General features: G+C 33.4%; 3 protein-coding genes across 3 annotated transcripts in view; 1 reads left to right on the plus strand and 2 right to left on the minus strand.

The window, feature by feature from the left end:
• LOC117117613 (sodium/potassium-transporting ATPase subunit beta-1-like) overlaps positions 1 to 6203 on the plus strand; it is a 30948-nt gene extending 24745 nt beyond the window's left edge. The window contains exons 3-6 of the mRNA XM_033261976.1: positions 483 to 593; positions 1973 to 2157; positions 2770 to 2871; positions 3763 to 6203. Coding sequence (XP_033117867.1) covers positions 483 to 593; positions 1973 to 2157; positions 2770 to 2871; positions 3763 to 4038 — 674 coding nt within the window. The 3' untranslated portion in view covers positions 4039 to 6203. The remainder of the gene's footprint in view (positions 1 to 482; positions 594 to 1972; positions 2158 to 2769; positions 2872 to 3762) is intronic.
• A 2047-nt stretch (positions 6204 to 8250) lies between these two features.
• LOC117117632 (thymidylate kinase-like) lies at positions 8251 to 15365 on the minus strand. Its single transcript, XM_033262002.1, has 5 exons — positions 15146 to 15365; positions 13255 to 13363; positions 12347 to 12437; positions 11622 to 11810; positions 8251 to 10667 (listed from the first exon to the last, which is right to left on the minus strand). Exons 1-5 carry the CDS (start codon positions 15306 to 15308, stop codon positions 10551 to 10553), a joined length of 669 nt encoding a protein of 222 aa, XP_033117893.1. The 5' UTR covers positions 15309 to 15365; the 3' UTR covers positions 8251 to 10550.
• Positions 15366 to 19294: 3929 nt separating this feature from the next.
• Positions 19295 to 23274, minus strand: part of LOC117117616 (zinc finger CCCH domain-containing protein 13-like) — a 27875-nt gene continuing 23895 nt past the window's right edge. The window contains exon 21 of the mRNA XM_033261982.1: positions 19295 to 21717. Within this exon, the coding sequence (XP_033117873.1) occupies positions 21476 to 21717 (242 nt within the window). The 3' untranslated portion in view covers positions 19295 to 21475. The remainder of the gene's footprint in view (positions 21718 to 23274) is intronic.

A 23274-nucleotide genomic window follows, 5' to 3' on the forward strand; every position in this document is an offset into this window, starting at 1 on the left:
TAATTAACCAATATAGTTACCTAGCAACCACATGGTTATGTAGATCAATTGAATAAAGTAATTCTCGAAGAACCAACTATCATGGGATATGTAAAGGCCAACTCATACAGCGTCGTACGACGCAGCCCGACACAATTTGTTGTCGCGTCGGGTCTATGTGAGTTAAACGCAGACGTGATGGTTGCGTCGGGGGCAGTCGCGTCGTAGAATATTAAACGTGTTTAATATTTCTCACGACTGCTCAAGACTGTCCCCGACAATAAATCGGGTCAGGCTGCGTCGGCCGATGCTGTCTGAGTTGGCCTTTAGTTGCGGTTCATTTTCATCTCAGAGCACTACATTATACTGTATAATGTATTCTCATTTCATATTTCTTTTTGTTAATGTTATCCTCTTGTAAAACCAGTGCTGCGTCACTGAAAGTGCTGTTGTCTTAAGGACAGAATAAATAAATATTATTTTATTGTATTATATTCTTTTAGGATTGTATCAGATACCTAAATTTTCAGAGAAGTTGAATCCCATCAAATTCGACGTGCAAAATGAGAAAACCTATTTGGGGTATGTCAAAGAGTTACAGACGGTATATGACGGTAAGTAACAAATGAACAAAATTGCTTTTACTCCTGCCTAGGTATTTGTCTTGAGCAAGACTTAATTTATAATTTGATTTGCAAACTTTATTTTTTGAAAAATTGTCATAGAAAGGAAAAGTATAACAATATTATTTGCTCTGTACAAAGGAAAACAAGTTTCTTTTCTTTTAGTAAAATTGTTTTGCCAAAGACCATCTAGTCAGAAGTAAAATTATTGAATAAAAAAATGTGAATACATAAAGAAGCAGTTTGTCCCCAATGTGCAATAAGTTAATTTAAATGATGTACAGTAGGCCTCATTATTATAGTGAATAGTCACCAACCAATAAAACAAGTGTAGCCAAAGCAAAGCATGGATCATTGCTTCAAGAAAGGGGAATTGTCATACCTGATGAAATTCCTTTTGATAAAGCAATTTTATATATATTTTATATTTGTAATGCAATTTGAATTTTGATATAAATTTACTAATATGTTTCTCTAATTCCATTCTTTTTGATAACAATTAAAAATTTTTATTTCAGCGCAAATTCAATTGTAATTTAATTGATGCCAAATGTACCATGAATTTCCACATATTTGATGGACAAAAAAAATTATCTTATCTTTGACCTTTGCTCCAGATCCTATTGTACTACCCTAAAACCTTGAATTGAAGACCAATGGGCTTAATCTTGAGAAGAAGCCCATCTCGAATTAAAGCCTCCTCTTTAGTTTGCAAAATTAGCCTCGAAAAAAAGCCTCTAGAAAAAGAGCCCATTGGCTTCTTTTCAAGATAGCATGCTTCTTTTTCGAGATAGTATAGTACATACACTGTATAAATTTCAAAGAAACAAAATAGAAACAGAAAATAGAAACACACTTGGTTTATACCACAGACGGGCAAAGTTGCGGCCCAGCAGCGTTTTTTTGTGGTCCGCAAATAGAATAGAAAAACCCTATGTGTGCGGCCTTCCAAGCAAGATTGGCTAGAAAACACCTTGTTTTTCACGGCCCAACACCGATTATATGTAAAACTCAGAATGTAGTTGTGTAAAAGCAATGCTTGGAGGTTCTTGGAAGATCCCTGGAAGCATCAAAGTTTGGGTGCGGCCCTCTGTGTTAAATCGAAAATTCACTTTGGCCCTCCGACCGATTTTTATGCCCACCCCTTTTTCGCAAAAAAAAACAACCCACTATTATTATCCCACTATCTGACTGCTAATGCGCAGTAACCACTTTTCGGGATTTAGCATTCTATGTGTATGACGATCTCGCATTGCAACAATTCCCCCTGGAGACAGCTAGATTGAATGGAAGTATCTACCATAATGTAGGCCTTAAGTAAACACTGGTTTTAGTTCTAATCTTTCATGTTCTATCTATTCATGTTTAAGAATATCTAGAGAGAAATGGTAATGGAAACTACAGCAGTTGTGTCGGTAATGAAATTCGTGATTTTGATGGTGTTCGGGAAGAAATATGTGAATTTGACATTGAAGAACAATTTGGAGATGTATGCAAACCACCACATTTTGGATATAAATTCGGAAAACCATGCATATTCGTCGGCTTGAATAGGGTAAGTAATTTTCTGTTGTATATAATTAACCTCATTATGTTGAAGACAAAGTGTTTATTGTAAATAGAAAAAAAAATTAGAGGTTTTTACCATTTGAGGTCAGGTAGCAAAACTTCACTTCACTGATGCTCGGTAAATATTCAAATTGAATAACAAATTGTGTAGTCCTGTTAGTCTGTAGGTGGTCTGCAAGACCAATCTGCAACTTAATTTTGTAACTGAATATTTCATTTTGGTGTTTCCGTTTCTATAAAGATTTTGTCTAGGCCCAATCTGTGTGTATTAGTAGTGTTTGTCTGTTGACTTGCTGCAGATGTTGCTGATGTTGCTTGTAAATATTACGATGTTATAGACGTGTTTAGCTTAATATTAAGTATAGCAACTTGACTATGATCAATGCGACTTGATTACCAAGAGTGTATGATGTATCTGCAGCTTGTGTGCAGTGCTGTATGTAGGCTATTACATCTTTTTAATTAAGAATGCACAGAACATACAGCGGCTACACTGATAAGGCAAAGGGAGCAAGTTGGTTGAATCGATGGTAACTCCATGGTAAAAGTTAGTAATTTTGCTTGTAAATTTAACTGGGAATGTGCATTTACATTACAGGTCTGGGGTTGGAAGCCAGAAAATTATCCAAGTGATGGTATACCAGATGCGATTAAAAAGACACACGAAGAGAACTTCATAACTGTCGCATGTCAAGTTTATGTGAGTTAAACATTTTATTTAATTTATTTCATTTGCATCCAACAGCAGAAAAGCACATCAATTATTAAGTGGAAAACTTATGGAAAGATCAGTCCGGTTTCTCTTGCAACTAAACATAACTCTTGTCCAAACTTACATTCTATAATTTAAAAAAAAAAAAGATTTAAAAATTAAAAAAATTGATGAAAATTGTGAATTCCCAAATTTTGCTGCTCTTGATCATTTAAAAAAAATTACTGTTTTCTTGTGTTTTTTAATACAAAAATTCTAAAAAGTGAATCAAAGTTTACTATTAGTAATTTATTAAGTGATGATTTATTGGACTGTCTCCGAGTTATTGTATTTTCCACAATAAAAATAGCGTATATACCACCTGCACATCGACCATAGCTCATAAGTATACTTTATTGGAGTTGAATAGCTTGGGGGTTAAGATGCTTGCATTCCAATCCCAAGTTCCTGGGTTCAATTGCTGTCATGGTAACAGGATTCCTCTCACGACCAGCGAATGCCAAAACAAAAAGTTTCTCACAGAAGTCCATGCTAAGCCTGGTCTCTTGTCAGACAATTTTTTTTTGGGTTGGGGAGGAGGTGGGGAGTGAGTCATCTGGAACAAATCGTCCATGTCGCATAGACCTAACCTGCAAGTTGGAAATGCTGGTAATTGTGTTCTCACTCTGTAGCCATGTGCTTGAATTATAAACCGGCGTTTGACATCCTGCTACTGAGTCATAGGATTACTCTCCAAATCTAGGCATCAAGATCTGGTCTTCATATCCTCATATATCGAGTTTGTGCAATTGTACATTTCTATTTTTAATATTATTAATGCACAATATAACACATATGTGTCAAATTTTTATCTCTCTTTTTATTTTTTATTCATTTCAGAAAGATGCACAGACACTCCTAAACAGTACCATGATTGCACCAGTGCCTGGATTCTCATTTAAATACTATCCATTCTTGGGTGCCATCAATGATAATTACAAGGATATGTATGTTTCTCCTCTAGTCGCAATCCAGTTTGACCTGAGTGTAAAGAACAGGGAGGTACGTCTAGTCTGCCAGAGCTATGCTGCCAACATCGAGCCTGGCAATGGATTGTTTGATACTAGTTATCGATCTGAGCTCCGCATTGATATGACCATCACTGATAAATCATAGTGACCAGCTCAAGTTTTGTTGGAATGTCTAGTATTTGGTTGGTAATGATTTGAAACGAGAAGCACTATACATTTTTTGTCATCTGGAATGCTAAAACGATTTATCAGATGAAGTTGTCCCATTATATACCAAATGTATCCTCATTTTACATCCTATGTACCCCTGTTTTAAGTGAATATACCTTCTTTACTTAACCCTCCCCCTCCCGAAAAAAATTCAGATCTTGTAGGTTAAATCTATGCAGAATGAGAGGAATGAGGGATATTAACCTTGTATAGAGAGTTGGTCTTATTTTGAAAATTACCTCAATTTCTTTTGAGAATATATTAAAAAATATTGGATTATAATCTATGTAAGGTTGAATATGGATTCCACCATGTTTTGGTGTTTAATATGCGATTTAATAAATAAATAAATAAACACATCCTGTTCTTGTATGTAGTTTTAAAAAAATCTTGATTATAAAATTGTAGCAAGATAAGTGTAAAAAAAAAACCATATTGGTATCATAATAAATCTTGTTGTTCCCATAAAACTGGTATCTAAATATATAATTTTATATGGACGTGTTAATAATCAGCATTTTTAGAGTAGACTGACGTAGGCTAGGTTCGAATTCCCCGAAAATCCAATTCAGAAATTTCTTTAAACCATACATTTTTTTACAAACTTTAATCATTTCGTATGATGTTGGTTAAAATTGTGTAGATTTTAGAATTTAGATAAAATAAATAAATTGAAGAACCATCAATTTTCGGTGCGTGAATGAAACACTATAATACCCAGCCAGTGACTGTTGTATATGGTATATGATTACAGTTAAAATAAAACCCGAAATAGTTGTGAGATGTATACATTTTTGGAAAAATAGGCTCAAAGTGTTTAAAAAATAGGTGTTGTATGGCAATATGTATTAAGTGTTAGGAAATCTCACCAATTATCAGTCAAGATAAAATAATGACACTCAGGATTGTAAAACCCCACTTAAATTGAAACTAGATAAAGGACATAACAAAATGGTTTGACAGATCTACTGTGTTTCACATTAGTATTGATTTACTGTTAGTTAGTGAATTTTCTTGAGTGATAAACAATTGTGTTCAAATTGTGTGCTGAAAGGAATGGAAAACACTATATCATTGTTGTGAAAGTTGCAAGCCAGCATTCTGTAGGGGTTTGGTTCCCCTTCTTGTAGAGTTGCCGTTTCAGAAATATGGTCTACTTAACACCTGCACATGGTATGAAATTATCTAGGCTTGGCTGTACCCCTTGCTGTAGTGACTGTTTTAATGAAACAGTGTTCTATATACAGTAAGTGCATACCCTGTGTACGTTGGTCATCAATTAAGCGAACTGATTTAACTTAAGCTCTTTGTACACTTTCATGTGAAAAATATTTCTGATTTTCTGCCATATGTGTGTGATATGACATCATTTACATATGGGTGTGATTATGACATCAACTTGCCTATATATGGGTGTTATACCAAAGGTCTGGGTACACTCATATATGGATGTGATATGACATCATCATGCCCATATAAGGGTGTGATTATGACATCAAGTTGCCTATTTATGGGTGTTGTGATAAATGTCTGGTTACACCCCATATATGGGTGTGATATGACATTGTTATGCTCACATATGAGTATGATTTGATATGATCATGTCCATGGTCAAATCTCACACTGAAATGAGGCTGATAGTACAAATATATAATTTACTGCTTTGTACATCTTACTGAGTGTAATTTTTAACTTTTCAGTTGATTTCTACTTATGGTAGATTTGCCCTGTCAACGATGCTCAGTAGCAGTATAATATGGTGGTATAGTTTTTTGATGTGCCCTAGTTCTGTATAAACTGCACCCGGATGTAGTGATCACCCTCCGTTTAGAGACGAAATAATCACCGTTGGTTGGTTTTCCCCGACACGTGTCAGGCTCAGAACAAAACGCCTATTATTTTACGTCGTAACAGAATCACTAGCTTCGTACATATTCTTTTTTGACAGTTTTTATGTCTTTCTTAATGTACGAGTACAACGTAGAAAACTAGTAAATACTAACACTAACACGGTATTGTATCTTCAAGGCGTTCCTCTTTCCTTCTGGTTTGTTACAAGTCTGAAGATTGATTTTAGAAATAATAAATATCACAACCAAAGTATCGTTTCATTGTTTCTGTTCTAGTTTTCAATATCAGAACATAACATCTTCATACACAAACAATTTCGGGTTTGGTGGGTTGGAATCATTTTAAACAATACTGTATGGTAAAATTTGGGTTCCTCAAAAACCTTAAGTTCTCAAACGCTTATAAGAATATTTACAGAAGTACTTCTATGAAAAAATAAATGTAATTGCTTATATTGTATGTTAATGTTTTAATAAAAGCTTACAACTTAAACAAGGAAAAGTTTTCTTGTCAATTAAACAACTTTTTCTGGCCTCAAACATTATCACATAGTGACCACCAGACTGTAGGTTTCCTACAGTCAGTTGAGTTGATTGGAATCTTTCTTGGTTCAACAAAATTCCTTTCAAATAGAGACGGTATATATTTAATAGCTTTAGTTATACATATACGTCACTATATTTATATATATAAATATGGTCCACTACCATATGTAGTTTGAGCACTCTTGCATGGTATTACGAGCGCTTTTAAACTGCCTTGTTACAAGCTTGCTTGTTTTATAGCTAAGGCTCAATTTATCTGAGCTGCACTGATGAGTCCTTAAAGGACGAAATAATGTATGCAGATTGATTTAACTTATATAAATATAGTGGCGTGGATTAAACCCATTCTTTTGGGTAGATTGTGCAAGTATAGTAATACTAATAGTGTATGAGTTGTTCAAATGTTTACAGTAAACCAAGGAGTCATTCACGCATCTGTTACTGCAGCCTACTACTGTACCAGCAAAAGACCCAGATTTACAACCAGCCTATAATCTGTCACTGATTTATTTGAAACGGAGTGGTTTTGCAATCATTGCTTTCCTACATTATACCCTGTTTCAATAAAACCTCATTGTAAATCATTGATTATTGAATCTCGGAACATTTCACATTATTACTCCTCCAGCTACAGAATGCATGAACAAATACACACAGCATTCACTTGCAAGGGAGTATTTTTATTGCTGCAAATGCAGTGGTTGCAAAAATGGAATCACCCAGCAACAGTGAAAATATATATATATATATCTTTAATACAGTACTGTATATTGTTATGCCTATGTTAAGGGAATACCCATCGCAAACACCACTCCTTACACCATAGGTCTTTGATTGGTGCATCATGACAACTACTTTGGCATAAATATCCTAGATTTTCCCCTTGCATAAGACATATTCATTAACTATCTCATTGGCCGAGTCATGGAGGTTCAGTGTATCAGGGAAGATAATTTGAAAGGTTAATTGTTAGCTCTAGGTGGTGGGAGAGGATGGATGTTGTGTTGGAGAGAGACGAAGGCCTACTACATCGTGTCAAATGAAGGAGACAACAAGATGTTATCTGGTTAAATAAATGATAATTTAGTGTTCTTTTAAAATATTTTTTGATCAAAATGTGTAGAATGTAGATCGTATGGAAAATTAAATTTGGAAGCTAAACCATGAATCAAAAAATAATTTTGAACAATGAGTTTACAAAATGTGAAATGCTCCGAGATTCAATAATCAATGATTTACATCTACAGTGATGTGGTGTTTGTTTTTTAAGTTTCATTGACAATGAATACCTGCAAACTAGTATCAAGTGTCATTGTTCCGTTTATAATGTTGTTGTCTGGGTTGGTAGCAGCAGTAATCAATACGGTGTCATTATCATCATAATGGTATTGTTATCGCCATTAGATTATTTAAGTTATCAGTACGGTACCAATATCATCTTCACTGTATTGTTACCATCCATAGCTACAAAATCTCACGCTTTCAGACCCAATAGCGAGCTCTCGCACGACGCCAGCCCCTTAAATGCTCAAGCTTTTTCTGAAATTCACACTTTTCCACAGCTCAGGAACCAGTCATAAATTCAAATACTTTACGGTTGTTTTGTAATATTTAATTTACCTTGCTTTTCAGGTGCTTAGAGGTACCATCGCACAATTTGTTTATTCCGTATCAATTACATATAAAATACAAAATATGATAAAATATCTTGTATTATAAAAATAATTAAAAAAATGAAGCACCAGACCAAATGAAGTTCATGTAGCATGTAAGCGAACTTTAATTAGATTAACCATAAATAATTTATTCCCAGTTTGCAGTGGCGTGTTTAGGGGATTCTCCATAAAAAAAAAAAATTGTTCCCTGCCCCCATTAAAAATGTTGAAGCAAATGATGATGCTCAAGTAGATAAAAATCACCACATATCATCTTGTATTGCTTACTAACGCTCCTTCACTTCATCATTGAGCTCCCACTTCACAATTTAAAAATAATTATACATATGAATGGGTGGCAAAAAGGGCACTCCCTTTCTCTGCAGCATCCAAAAAAATGGAAATTGGCTAACAAGAGGGTCCGAGCCAATGGGCAATTTAGAGCCTCAGTCTGTTGAAGTGGGATGGTTTTGTGATTGTGGCCGGAAGTGGCACTCTCATGCTTGGATTTGAATATAATTTTCCTTGCTTTCTAGTTTTCATAATTTTGAAATATTTAAGGAGCTCGGGCTGGCTTACCCCTCCATCGAATCCGCCACTGATCTGGTTAATGAGCTTTTTTGTCGCATTCATTTTATTTTGTTGCACAAAGTGATACCCATCGGCAATGACTTCTGTGAGACAATTGATAATAAAGCAGTGAAAACATGCAAAATTATGAATTTGTGGAGATGGGTTAATTTCCGGGTGATTCTTGCGGGAGTGCGACAACATTCGATTCAAGGGAGACTCCCGCAAGACTTGGAACTCCTGTAGTATGGCCCAAATTGTGCTTTTAGACCACAATACCCTCCCACCTCCCTGGCAAACAAAAATCCTGGATCTGCCACTGCTTGTTGTTTTAGTCATCTTTGAAACTTTGTAAAATATGCTGATGTTTTACTCTAGAAAAGTTGAATCCAATTTGGTTTTATATAAATTTCCTTAGCAAAGAAACAAACAAATTTTTCCAACTGATACATTGCTTCTGTACTTTCCGTACTGCCCCATGAAGCTGAAAGTAATATAAAAGGAGGCATTAATAGTTAATAACATAACATAACGTCGTTAATCACTTTATATTCTGTAGAGTGGAAAAACAATACAATGTTTATTCAGCTTGAATATCATGGCACAGTACATACTGTATTGTTTTTTAAAACTATGCTGAAATATAATCAAAACAGAATAACTTCTCCACTGATAAAATAGAATATTTATTAAAGAATCTTTGCTATTGTAGGTCCAATTTTACTAGGAACTACTGTAATTCTTCAATATCAATATAATTAAATGCTACACATACTGTAATATTATTAACTGACCATCCTACAACATTAATTGTACAGATCAACTTGCCTAAAGTCGAATCCAAAATGACATTGAAATATTGTTCGACTTAGATAAAATTTGACTTACATATTGTTAAATGATGGAAAAAAACAATTTGGCATGTTAAAATTAGATGCCACATTATTAGAAATTATTCGATTTAGGCAAGTTTAACTGTATATATAAATTACCATGTGCTTTAAATAAAAGTGCTACTGCCACTACTACAGTATATTAGTGTCATACATACTTTATATCAATATATAAACAATTAGACTGTAATGCATAGCAGTCAATCACATGACAATATCATTAAATAAAAGATAGTGGATGCATGTAGGCAAAAATATTAACTAATTTAGATGCTCACCTACAAAGCCTAAGGCTTTGTCTATACTATCAAACATTTCAATTTAGGTTAATTCTGTTAAGATTTATCTCAGAATCAAAAACAACCCCACTTCCTAATACCCATTACATATGTGACAAAGTTACACACGATGGGAGCTGGGAAAAATTTAGCAAATGTCTGTTACGTAGCATCCAAGTTAGACGCATCCGTGTAAAATTGGCATGCATTCCAAGTAATATCCATGTAAGAAAAATAGACATCGCAGAGACGTGCAACACTCCTGGAATATTCAGCTTGAACAACTCTATTGTGTTGCAGGTTATCTTAGACTGATACATCACATTATCTTCAGAGTTGGAATGCCAATTTTACAGACTTTTAGCAAGATTTGAGTTCACAAGCATAAAGATGACAGTGATTTTAGCAGAATATCTTGGGATGTCCTCATAACATCTGTCCAATGTAACACTTTGTTTCACATGTACTCCGGTACAAATCTTCTGGCTGGGTTATGCTACAGAGAATAGAGCGCCGATATTCCCCACATCATCGCTCAATCACCCTCATTAAATACGACAAAATTTAAACCATCATAATATAAACCGCCTCTACAATTTGATTTGATTTGATTCATTCATTCATTTTTTTTTATATCCACATGGTTATTTTCTCGTTATAAAGTAGTCCACAGCTTCCCTAATGGTTGGTTGGCACACGCTGCCATCGCTTTCATTGTTAATTGTTTAATGTCTTCATGAACTTCCTCTATACTCCTTCCAGCCTCAACGGTCTGTGAACAGTTTCCAAAAAAAAAATCAAGGTAAACTCTTTCTATTGAACTAATTAACAGGAAAAACATCATTAAACATTTAATTAACTCTCCTTAAAGAATGTGCCAATTGATACTTGGCAATATCAATGACTGTAATAATATTTTGGAAGAAGTCCAGAAAAATAAAAGAAAAATACAGTCAATACCCGGATACAGTACAACAAAAATAATTTCGGCTGATGGTTATATGGAGATTTCAATTAAAGTTGAATTGTAAAAAAAAAGTTTTGTGGGGATAGGAGTTGGCATCATTCATTTTAATATTTGGCTTAAGGGTCAGTTGTTTTGGATTAAAAAAATTCAGGCTGAAGGGATCTACAAGTTTGCTTATTAATAATAATAATAATAATAATAATTCAATAACAATAATAATTATTATTAATAATAATAATAAATTATTATTATTATAAAATTATCATTAATTAAATAATAATAGTTTAATAATAAAAGTAGTTATTAACCAAACAGTTATCTGATAAAAGCCCATTTCAGGGGACCCACGTTGTATGAAAGCCCTTCTGGGAGATCTGGTTTTATTAAACTTTCGTAATTTATAACGATCGGCACTGACTTCCGTGAGAAAATTGATATTAAATTAGTAAAAACATGCAAATATTATGAATTTGTGGGAGATGGGTAATTTTCTGGGAGTGTGGGAGGCCGTCCCGATTTCCACGACTTCCTGGAGACTTGGGACCCCTGCCGCTTTATAATTAAGTTTCTCTGTAATTAAAAACTCCTCCAAATACAAACCACCCCCAATTAAAGACGACTTTTCTATGGGCCTGGATGAACACTTATCCCTTAGTTTTATAATTATTTTTCTAATTGGAGACTAAAGATGCTGAAGACAAGGAAAACCATGGTCCCAAAAGTGTTGTTTAATTTGTGGGAGGCCTGTACAGTACTTACTCTCCAATCGTTATCGCGTAACAGTTCATAATTCTTGGATACTTCAGCTTGAAAATCAGTCTTTTCATAGCGTTCGCCTCCAAAGCCTGCCCTATTGGCGGCATCTTCTATGGATATTTTCAAGAACAAGACCAAGTCAGGACGTGGAAGTCCAGAATCACAAATTTTGCACCAATCTATTTGGAAACCCTTTAAAAAAAATTGTACATATGAATATTTAGACAGTAATTTATATGATAAATTCAAGGGTTATCTTCTATGAATTTAAATAGACTTTCATGTTACAAAACATTTAGCCAATGCAGATGTAAAATATTGTGAACCATACCTATAGCAATACTGAAATAATTATAATAAAAAAAAAAATGACTAGATATAAATAGTTTCCATAAATATAATAATCTCAGTATTATCATTACACTAGGTAATATAATGACTGTAATATATATATACCAGTAGTATTTGTGAGCAATACAATAGTTAGGCCTACAACAATAATGAAATTTATATTACAAAACGACTTAGTAGCTCAAAATAATTTTAATAAATATAATAATCTTAGTATTTTCATTACAGTATCATTATGATTGTAACATAAGTAAATAGTAATTTTTAATTAATCGTTTTAATAAATAATATATTTATTCATATCGTATGCATTGAAGGCATAAATAAATGAACAAATACACTGTTAGAATCATCATTGACGTAAGTAGGTTGCTTACAGGTTTTGCTGCCGTAAACGCCACACCGGAGTAAGCGTACCGGTCTATGACAACAGTGGTTCCGCTGTGTATCAGCTCCTTAATCTTGGGACTTCAAGTAAATTAACACAAGGTAGTCATGATTAATATTCATATATAGCAACAACATATTGTACCAGTAAGAGATGCAAGTCTTTAAAGTAATAAAATTTTATTTTGGGAAACTACCTAGTTTATGATGATTAAAGATTATATTCTATCTGCAGTAAAATTTGAAAAATATTCATAATTGAACTGTTTTGAGGAATGACAGCTCATAATAAATGATTGAATAAATTCAACTACCGTACCGTAGTTCCTAGGGCATAAGCCACCCCCTACTTTATGGCCAACTTTATATACCAGCCTTTCCTCAGGCAAAATATTCCCAGAAAAAACATCAAATATTGGCTTTCAATTAAATATACAGCGATGAAAAAATTGTTACTGACTTTAAAAGGGGATTCTTGGGTATAAGGCCACCCAAAAAAATTGGCTCAATTTTGAGTACAAGAGGGCTTACACCAGAGGAATTACAGTATGCCATTGAGATGTTCCAGCAGTGGAAAATTGATTTACATGTAGAGGCCTACTGCACATCCAGCAGTGCACTGAAACAGGCTAACAAGTATGTAAGAAACATCTATTTTATGCAGAGAAATAATTCTTGTAAATTTTTATCTGAACGATAATAATTTAGTAAATTAAATTATTAGCAATTCAAATTTTGATTATTTTAAAAATTTATTACCTAAACAGACGTAAGGCTTAATACTGTAATTTATTTTCAACATTAGTGATTCTTCTAGTCGACATTGTGAATACTGACATTTTATAATGTGAATACATTTCAGAAATCATAAATAAAAAACAATTTGTCAGAAACTTACAGTGCTTCCCATCTGTTGGCTGAAAATAATAAATGAATCGCATGATCTTCCAGCTCACACTTCTGTGACAGGTATTCATTTATTACTTTGCCAATTTTTGTGGTCCTATCTGAAAAAATTACACCAAAGACAATTTTAAATAAGGGCGGATGGTGTAATATTGCCACAAAACAATAAAACTATCCCAATCTGAAAGATGGTTGCAGCAAAAATCAAAAAGCTGTCTCATGAACTGTTAATGTTCTTTTCATGTTGGTTAAAATTTGTTAAAATATACAGTAATTCTCTGGCTATTGAAACTGAACTTGTCATGGCTGTGGATGAGCAGCATACAGTATTTAGTTCTATGGGTGGAAATGAATCTTCTGATGTACTGTAGAGAATGTCCATTGGTAAGAAACTTTATATAAATGCCTCTCTCCCTTGCTGCTAGGCCTCTAAACAGGAGATTTGCTGTGGTTTCGGCCAAATCCCACTTTGAGTACCACACTCCAAAAAACCCAACTACACATCAAATATTTGTATTTAATGATTTATACATGTTAAGACTGTTCAGCTCCCACCCCCACCCAACCTGACAAACACAAAGCTCTTCCCCTAAACCCCACCTAGGCACCAATTGACTCCTTTGAGAAATCCTGTACTTGCTGGTACTGGGTTACCAGGTAGCACAGACACGAAGGGACCTTTACCTTTTAAGGGGTGAAGAAAGTCATGATCAAGCTACTAGTCCACATATCAAAAAAGCCATGAGCATCTTGTTTGATGGATACCGGCACTATATTATACAAATCTATACTCTTAATTTATTATTATTATTATTATTAAGAATGCAATAAAACTTGAGATATAACAAATAATTATTCTGATATTATTCTTTACACCTATATTAGGCCTAGGCCTATTTCTACAAAGACCGTTTGTCAAGTTCCTCAAAAAGGTCCCTCAGTCAGGACTTAATATCAAGGGATCAGGTGCTATGCATGGACCACGGGTGCGCAGCGGAGGTCCAATAATAAATATTATAAGTCAATCGTGACGTCATCACTGTAACTCCCAATGTTATTTGCCTATTCCCCAGCGTCCAATAATTTTTGTATTATTGGACACTCGGCTTGATATTTTTAAGGTTCGTGTGCAAAAATTCCTCATTTTTTCTTCACCACCGCGAATACATCGCACGCCGCAATAAAAATTGAATTGTAATTGAAAATTACTTTCGTAAAACAAGCTTAATTAGAACCCGATGAAAGTTACTTCAAATTCAATATTAAGTATGAACAATTAAGGAATTCATTGAATCAATCAATAGACTCTCATAAATACAACAAACTGAACGTTTAATAGACATATTCTAGACCTATTTTAAAGACTCAGGGAACAAATTTAGATGTAGGCCAATGGCCAGGCAGGAGGCCGCCCGGGCCTCCTCCTATTACTAGGGCCTACTACTAGTACTAAAAAGGCCCTCAGGAAACTTTTTCAAGCATTAAATCTAACCTTCGTATAATAATTTTCCTAAAGTGTACTATGCGGAGCTCTACTAATTGCTTAATAGGATCCTTTGCAATAAGTTATGGTTAGGCCTAGTCTAGGGGCTAAAACATTAATTAAGTTATTCGACCTCGGCTAGGCCTAGGCCCTACCCCTAGCCTACATAACCGCGTGGATCGCACCTGATCCCCCTTTCTATAACAGTAGTATTACAAGTGTACAATGTCCTATTTTTCAAACTTCAATCTGTGTCCCGCATTTTAACACTCCAGTAGTTTTAAGTGTAAGCCTAAGGGTCTGGGCCTAGCCTAAGGTTAACTTAGCTGCCTTTGTTCCGCAGAGTGAGACTACGCAATCGTCCAGGCATAGCGTACGATCGGGCTTAGGTTAGGCCTACCTGGAAATCTCATCAAATGTACTTTTTCCCCTTGTTCCTGTAATGTTTTGACAAGTTTCCGACATTGTGTTGATTTTCCAGAACGGTCGACTCCTTCGAGAATTATAAGTGCCCCTCGTCTAACCGACATTTTAACTGGTGTAATTAGGCCCAACTCATACATAAAAAAAAAGGACCTCAGTTTCTGAGAATCAATTTTACCAAAACAAATTCCCTCCCTTTTGTGGGGCTCTTAAAAAAAGAGCGCGAAACATTAACCAATAAGATTCGTCATATTTTAACGCAATATAGCCTGTGGTACCTTTTTCACTAAACTTTGTGTACCTTTTTTTGGAGAAGAATAAATCCCTTTTAAAAAATCAAATAAAACAGCTGATTATCAAATTCAAATTTACTGCAGCTCATGTATTTTATAGAGTGGCATATCGTGGGGAGGGGCATGCCCCTCCAAAAATTACTCGCTCCCCCAGTCATCCCCCCAAAAAAAAATCACTTGCAAGTAGTCAATAATAAGTAGTCACCTAAAATCACCTAATCAGCGCTCCTCAACTGACCATCGAGACCCTCCACTTCACCTTCGCGTCCCCCCTCCACCCACCATTATCAGCACCCCATTTCAAGACTTCTAGATACGCCACGATTTTATATATAGCAGTTCTCTGATACTTTTATTATTTAAAGAATTGATAAATGATTATAATCATAATTATTGCCATTAAAATTATTTATATGAGCCCCCAAAAATAAGATCTTAATTTGTTCCTGCAAAAAATGTGGTTTTTCTTTCCCATGTAAATTGTGCTTTTACTGTCTTTAATGAAATTTTAAAATAATTAACTAATAAAAAAATAACTTTGTAAATATTCATTCTGTAAATGGTCATTGAACTTTAATATATTTCCAATTCTTGCCACTTTTTTAACTTATTGTGTGACCTTTTGAGTGATTTTGTATTTTCTCCCTTTCCCTAAATCATTTTTTTATGCTTTATTTTTAAATTATATTATTGTAAATTCCTTTGTTTGAATTGTTTACAGTTGACTTTCCTTGTCATCCTTGGAATTGATTTCATTTGCATACACTAGAACCCCTATTAATGTGACATTCAGGTCCGAAAAAAGTTCTCCCTTAATAGGGGTGTAGCCTAAATAGGCCGGGGGTAGGCCGTAGTATTAATAGATACATTTAACTCACTTCACATCCAAAAATACTGTATTTAAAATTATTATGTCTGAATAAAATGAATGAATGAATAAAATTGTATTGAAATATTGGTGATGGTAGTAGTTGAACGTTCAATTTCACCCTCAACTATATTTTCACACACTCCAGGCCCATAGGCATTACGCCGACTGTTCTCCAGACAATTTTGATGATGGTTTACAATGTATTATAAAACAAAGAAGAATGATAAGGTTATCAAATACAGTATAACTAAACACTTGAAAAGTGATTTTATTAGCATTTCGGTTGAAATTTATGAATATGAAAAGTTTCATTGCCAATTACCCATGTAAAAATATGATTCTACGCAAGATATTCACGACAAAAACTAGAAGGCCCGTAACCCCTCTCTCTCTCTCCCTCTCTGATGAAACAAACACGCCCTCTTCCCTTGCATAAATAACCATCAAAATGATGATAAAATTCGCCACTTACATTATGCTAGTTTCTTCATTATGCCCTGATCCCACAACAACTCTTACCTCAATCCCTTCCCGGTTACCAAAGCACCCCTGAACCTCAACTGTCATAATCATGGACAAACGATAAAATCATTGCTACTACAACGATTTTAATGTTTTTCCATAATTATGACGTCATCTGATTTGATTTGTCAAAATATGTTGTTATCGCATAACTGATAAATCGTTATCAAATCGTTCTAGTGTAAAAACTTCACTTATTTCTTTTATTTTCTATATGAACAATTGCTTTTTAGCTTTTTTATCGTTATCGTTGAAGTATAAACAGGCCTTAAGGATGAATTTGATAGAACATCCAAAGGGACCAATAAAGCAAAAAGAAAAAACAAAACACAAGGAAATTAACAAAAGTGAGAAGTATAGAAATCCATTGAGAAATAGTAGAGAGCAGCTTAGCTCGGCTGGCTAAACTAGTGGTAGCCACTGTGTGTGTGCTGAACCGTGGAGATCTCTAGGTCCCCGGTTCAAATCCCATTGCTGCCTGCCCTTGTGTTGCAGCGAAAGTGCCCAAATACAAGTTACGATAGCTCACCGTCTTTCGGATGAGACATTTTTAAGCCGTTGGTCCCGTGTGCAATATGGCCCGTGTGCATCTTAAAGAACGCAGTACACTCTTCGGAAAAGAGTAGGGGATTGTCTCCCGGTGTACTGTCCAATCACCACCAGAAGGACCCCACTGGAAATAAGTCTTCGGACTTAGTGGGTTATCATGGGTCAGCATAAAATAAAATGAAAAATAATTCACGTCAAAACTAAATTTATTATCAATAGTTCATAAAAAGTAATTACTGTACAATATAATATACAAATATACATATATGAATTAAAACTCTAATTTGGAATTCTGCATAGTATTTTCAAAGGTGTATTTGTTTAAAAGCACCAAATATTTAGAACTGTTTGTCTAGCAACTGTCACTGTATAAAAGTCTACAAAATATATTACTGTACAATTAGTACAGAACAATCTAAAAAATTTCAAAGTTTAAGAAATCATAGGTAGCTACTATGATACCTATTAATTTTTCAAAAAATACAACTTTACTTAAAACTTTTCAAAGCATTTAATTTGGCATAATAGTAACTGGGTACCATTTACATTCACACAAACTGAATATAAAGTAACGTGAGGGAAAATTTATTAAGAGATATGCAACCGACATTTATACATAGGAAGACGGTTTCTTTAAAAATCAGTAACGCTAGGAAGTCAAATAATTTGGAAATTTGCCCAGAGAGGAAATGCCTATAAAAATAGCTCACAGACACAATTTACAAAAAACTTGTAAAATTGCCTAAATATGGCTTGAATGGAAAATATCAAGGGATGATCTTAGAAAAAAAAATAAAAGAAGAAAATAAAAAAAAAAAAAAAAAAAAAAAAAAAAAAAAAAAAATTAAAATAGCCTTGGAAAAATCTTTTGAATTATGTTTTAGTTTAAATTAATAAATTATACATTTCTATAAATAGAAACTCAAATTTAAATTCTAAAATATCCAAACTGACATAAATAGTTTTTTTTTTAAATTAAATAAAATATTTCATATATTAAAAGGATATTCATAGTATTTATCTCTCCCACACAAGTAGAATTTATAATCAGATCAGATACTTTAAAAAGTCATTCAATTTTTTTGAGGTAAGAAATATTATAATTAATATGTTTTTTCTACTTGTCTATCCCTCTCTTAAGCTCTGCTCACACTATGATATTTCATGTGACAAAACCTGTCGTTTGTCCATGGGTATGTTACAACATCATCATGCCCATAGGTGTGATGTCATCATCATGTCATATATAGGTGTGATGTCATCATCATCATGTCCATATATGGATGTGATGTCATCATCAATGTCCATATATGGGTGTGATATCATCATAATGTCCATATATGGGTGTGATATGTCATCATCATGCCCTTATATGGGTGTGATATGTCATCATCATGCCCATATATGGGTGTGATATGTCATCATCATGTCCATATATGGGTGTGATATGACATCATCATGCCCTTATATGGGTGTGATATCATCATCATGTCCATGGTTGATATGTCATCAGCATGCCCATATAAGGGTGTGATATGTCATCATCATGCCCATATAAGGGTGTGATATGTCATAATCATGTACATATATGGGTGTGATATCATCATCATGTCCATATATGGGTGTGGTACTGTATGTCATCATCATGTCCATACATGGGTGTGATATGTCATCATGCCCATATATATGTGAGATCATCATGTCCATATATGGGTGTGATGTTATCATCATGCCCATATGAGTGTGATATAATATCTTCATCCCATATATGGGCAAAACATACTAAACTGTCACATAAATATTTATAGTGTGGACAGAGCCTAGTTTTATACTATCCACCTGTCACACATAATAGAAAAGTACATGAACTACAAAAATATAATACAAAATGTGAACATTAAACATTATAATATATCTCTACAGAATCAAGTGTACAAAACATTAATAAACATATCTCCCCTCCCACACACTCAGAATCACATTTGGTGAAATGTACCATATTAAATAGTTTTCAATAGTATATTTTCATCTTTACAGAACAATGAAACAATGCTTAGTATAAGTAAATATGTTTTCCCAGTACATGTTGCTAAAACGAATGTTAATCGATGGTAAACAAGAGTAAACTGATTAGAAATGATAACACAGCACAGCACTAAACTCTGCAACTCTGTACAATATCAAATTTTCATTGACAAAAAACTGTTATATGCCCATATATAGTCATCATGCGCATACAACATCATATCATGAACATATTTAGCATTGTCGAATGTTTATGTCAATTAAAATTTGATAGTCTGGACAGGGCATTAAAAACAGTATTTTCAACACATACATACATTAACTTTAGTAGATTTACTTGATTTTAAGAACTGTCTATAATTACAATAGTATTATCTACAATCCACGAAAAGGATTCAAATAAATGAAAATAATAAATAATCGAATGCAACTTATCCACACATATAGATATAATTTAGTGTTTATATTTATAACAAAGTAAGATTTATTAATAATTTAAGAGTCATGCATATCATCTCACTTCATTTGAATGGATAACTATGTAATTGTATCCCTAGCTTGCTATTGAATTGTATTTAAACTATGAGATAATAATAATTCTGAATAAATTTAAGCTCAACTGTTTGTCTTCACACAAATACAGCTTCTTTAAAATAACTGAATAATTTATACCATTGCAATACTATGGTTTTAGAAGTTGTTCAAAACTTACAAAGACACCAGCACGGTTTGGCGTTCTGCCACAGAAGCCGGACAGGAAGGTGACAGCCTGCCTGATTGATTGACTGAATTAATGAACACATATGACAATTATTACAAGCTTAAATGTTTAGTGTCTCCATAATGAATGGTTTATTACAATTAATACACTGAAGTTAATAATTGATAAATTAATACTAATGAAGATGGCCATGAAAAAGTTACATAAACACTACTTAATTACAAGAGTAGTTAATAAACATACTTGTTTGTGTTTTTATATGAATTTGTTTATCAAAATTTAATTTAATAATTAATAAATTAATACCATATGTATTTCATAACCTGGCACAAAAAAACAAAATATAAGTCTTCATATTAAAGAAGCAGTCGACCGGATTTTTGGTTGAGAGCACTGGAGAAAAATAAACTAATTCAAAAGGATGTTGGAATTATATTTGGAAGATTGTCAAAGTTGGTGCCCCGGATTTTTGGGCCACAAAAATATGAAAATACTGTAGTATTAAATGTTTCCAGTTCTTACTGGCCTGTGTCAGTCAACGAATACAGTAACAACACAGAGGTGAAGGGTCATTTCCAAACTAGCCACTACGGATATGATTAAGAAACATCTTAAACCTGATTTACACGAGATAAAATATTACATGGAACAAGTGCCAAAACATTACACGAATATCTTCATACAGAATATAACTACATCATCTTCATATGAGCAAATGCAAACCTTGCTAAAATTTGGTATAATTTACACACAGGCAATAAGGACGTTACACGCTAATCTTCCATAGATATACAATACATTCACACAGATAAAATTTAGCAGCAGACATCGGCTAAAACCTGCATGTAACATTTTCTATCATGTGATTTAGTAGAAACTCCCAACTTCAATTGGCTTCTTACTTTTTTACTTTTCTGCCTTACTGTTTTTTTCAATGATTAAGTTTTAAGTTTTATATTGTTTTAAGGGGGATGAAGGTACTTACAATATTCTTTCTGAAAATAAAGGGTAAAGTTCAGTTTTATTTGTGGGGAAGGACAACATTTGAATTATCAGGGAAGGAGGGAGTTGGGGATTAATTAAAAATGTTTGAGTTGGTTTTAAGTGTTAGTTGTTCTTGAAATTTGATGTATCTTGTTAAATCATTCATCTTTAAGTATTGTGTTTTGGACGTTCCTTTGTTTTTTTGTACCACTGACGTAAAATATTATTATCTTAGAATATAAAGGATAATTTTATAATACAAAGGATAACAAAATCTAATATGATGATCGGTGTCAGAGGGTGAAAGTTGAGTTGAAAAAATGTCTCCCAGACACGGCACTGTCACTTCCAGACAGCCTTTCGAGAAGTTTGAGATTGTCTTGTTTCACTTGGTACACTCATTCGTTCGTTTTTTGTCACATCAATTCCAGATGGTCTTTTAACAGAATTGAGTTTTTCTGGTGGTACGCTCCCTCGTTGATTTCTTGTCCGCGTTTTTGCCTCTGGCCCTGATGTCTTTACAGGCTTGCTTTTGGATATTCTTGTGATTTTATGGTCTTTCTGGACCACTGAGTTGAAATTCTACAAGTTAAAAAAATAGATTCAAAGACTAAAACAATGATTATTGGGTTGGGTTGGTAAGCTTTTGAGCTAGAGTGTTCATCATTATTATCAATCTTAGACAACTTAGATAATATTGTTAAATTTGTTGCTTGCCCAATTTGCTTGATCGTTCTTTTCTCCGTTGTTGCCGTTGTAATTGTAAATGTACATGTTTGGCTGAATGAAGAATGAAAGAATTATGAGCATCCATAAATGTTTAGTGGATAAAGAAATGTATGAAAGAAAATTTAGTTTAGAAATGCATTTTAACTGTGATTTGATAATCTATATATTTACTTAACACGTCTTTTTGTTTTATGAACTAACACAATCTGCTTTCATTGTGTTAGTTTGTGGTATAAGCTACGATATATTTAAATGTTTTTTTTTCCCTTTATTTTTGGTTTTGTTTATTAGGAAATTTAATTTTCTACAATTTGTCAAACAAAATTGACTTTTTGACACATAGATTTTTCAAAATATAAGAACTATGATGTTAAATAATCTTTAATAATACAATACACTTTAGCTAAACATTAAGACTTAATATTTGTGAGGTCTCACTACAAAATGAGTCTCATCGTTAGAAAATCAAAAAATGAGTTACTATTACATTTTGGTAGATCACATTATAAGCTTTAATTTGGTCTTTGAATGGCTTCCCTAGGATAAGTAGATCCAGAGGTGTTAGCATTTAAAGTTTAGGTGTATGAGAACCAGGTTTTGAGAAAATCGGCCTCAAAGATAAACTAACCTGTACAAATAATAGGACTAGAAGTACAGAATATGCGAAGAGAACACTGTTTTAGTAAGAAAATTCACTTAAAAAGTACACAATCATAAAATATAAAGATCAAGTTATTCAAAAACATTAAAATCAAAATTTTGTAAAAATGCTGCCTTTGACCTATTTTGGTGAATATCTCAATATGATTTCACCAACGATGCGTCTCATTTCGTGGTGAGACATCACATTTAGCATGACACACTTCATGACCTGAAGTTAAAATCTGTCTTTCATTTTCCATTTTACTAGCAGTTCACAAGGCAGGGGTTTCCTTAAATAGTAAGTAGTAAGTATGAATCACAAGTTTTCTAGGGTTAAGGTTATGATAGCTAACTGTGCAAGGTAAAGTAATGTTCAGTTTCTATAAAGTTTTTACTTGAAGTATTATCTCAAAATATACTACAGATAGCTGCTGGTGTCCTTTTGGCAAGGTCTGTTTAATTCATTCAGTTTAACCTTTGTTGTTAACTCTTACGATGATGCAAAAAAGCATTCACTACTATATACAGTATAGATTTATTTCTATTCACCTAGGGATATAAATGCAAATGTAAAATGTTCAGTGCTAATGCAGAATGTACTGGGTCCTTGGATAATGTACGTACAGCCACTGCAAAATCAGAAATACCCCTCGTGAATGGACATGTAATGTGGGGATATAAAATTATCATTATTAATATTAATTAGTTTTTATATACATATTATATATTGCTATATATATATATATATATATATTTATATTTATATATAT

Source organism: Anneissia japonica, unplaced genomic scaffold (assembly GCF_011630105.1).
Source record: "Anneissia japonica isolate Jap-2015-1 unplaced genomic scaffold, ASM1163010v1 scaffold3334_len1275209_cov185, whole genome shotgun sequence".
In the NCBI taxonomy this organism is placed as follows: Eukaryota; Metazoa; Echinodermata; class Crinoidea; order Comatulida; family Comatulidae; genus Anneissia; species Anneissia japonica.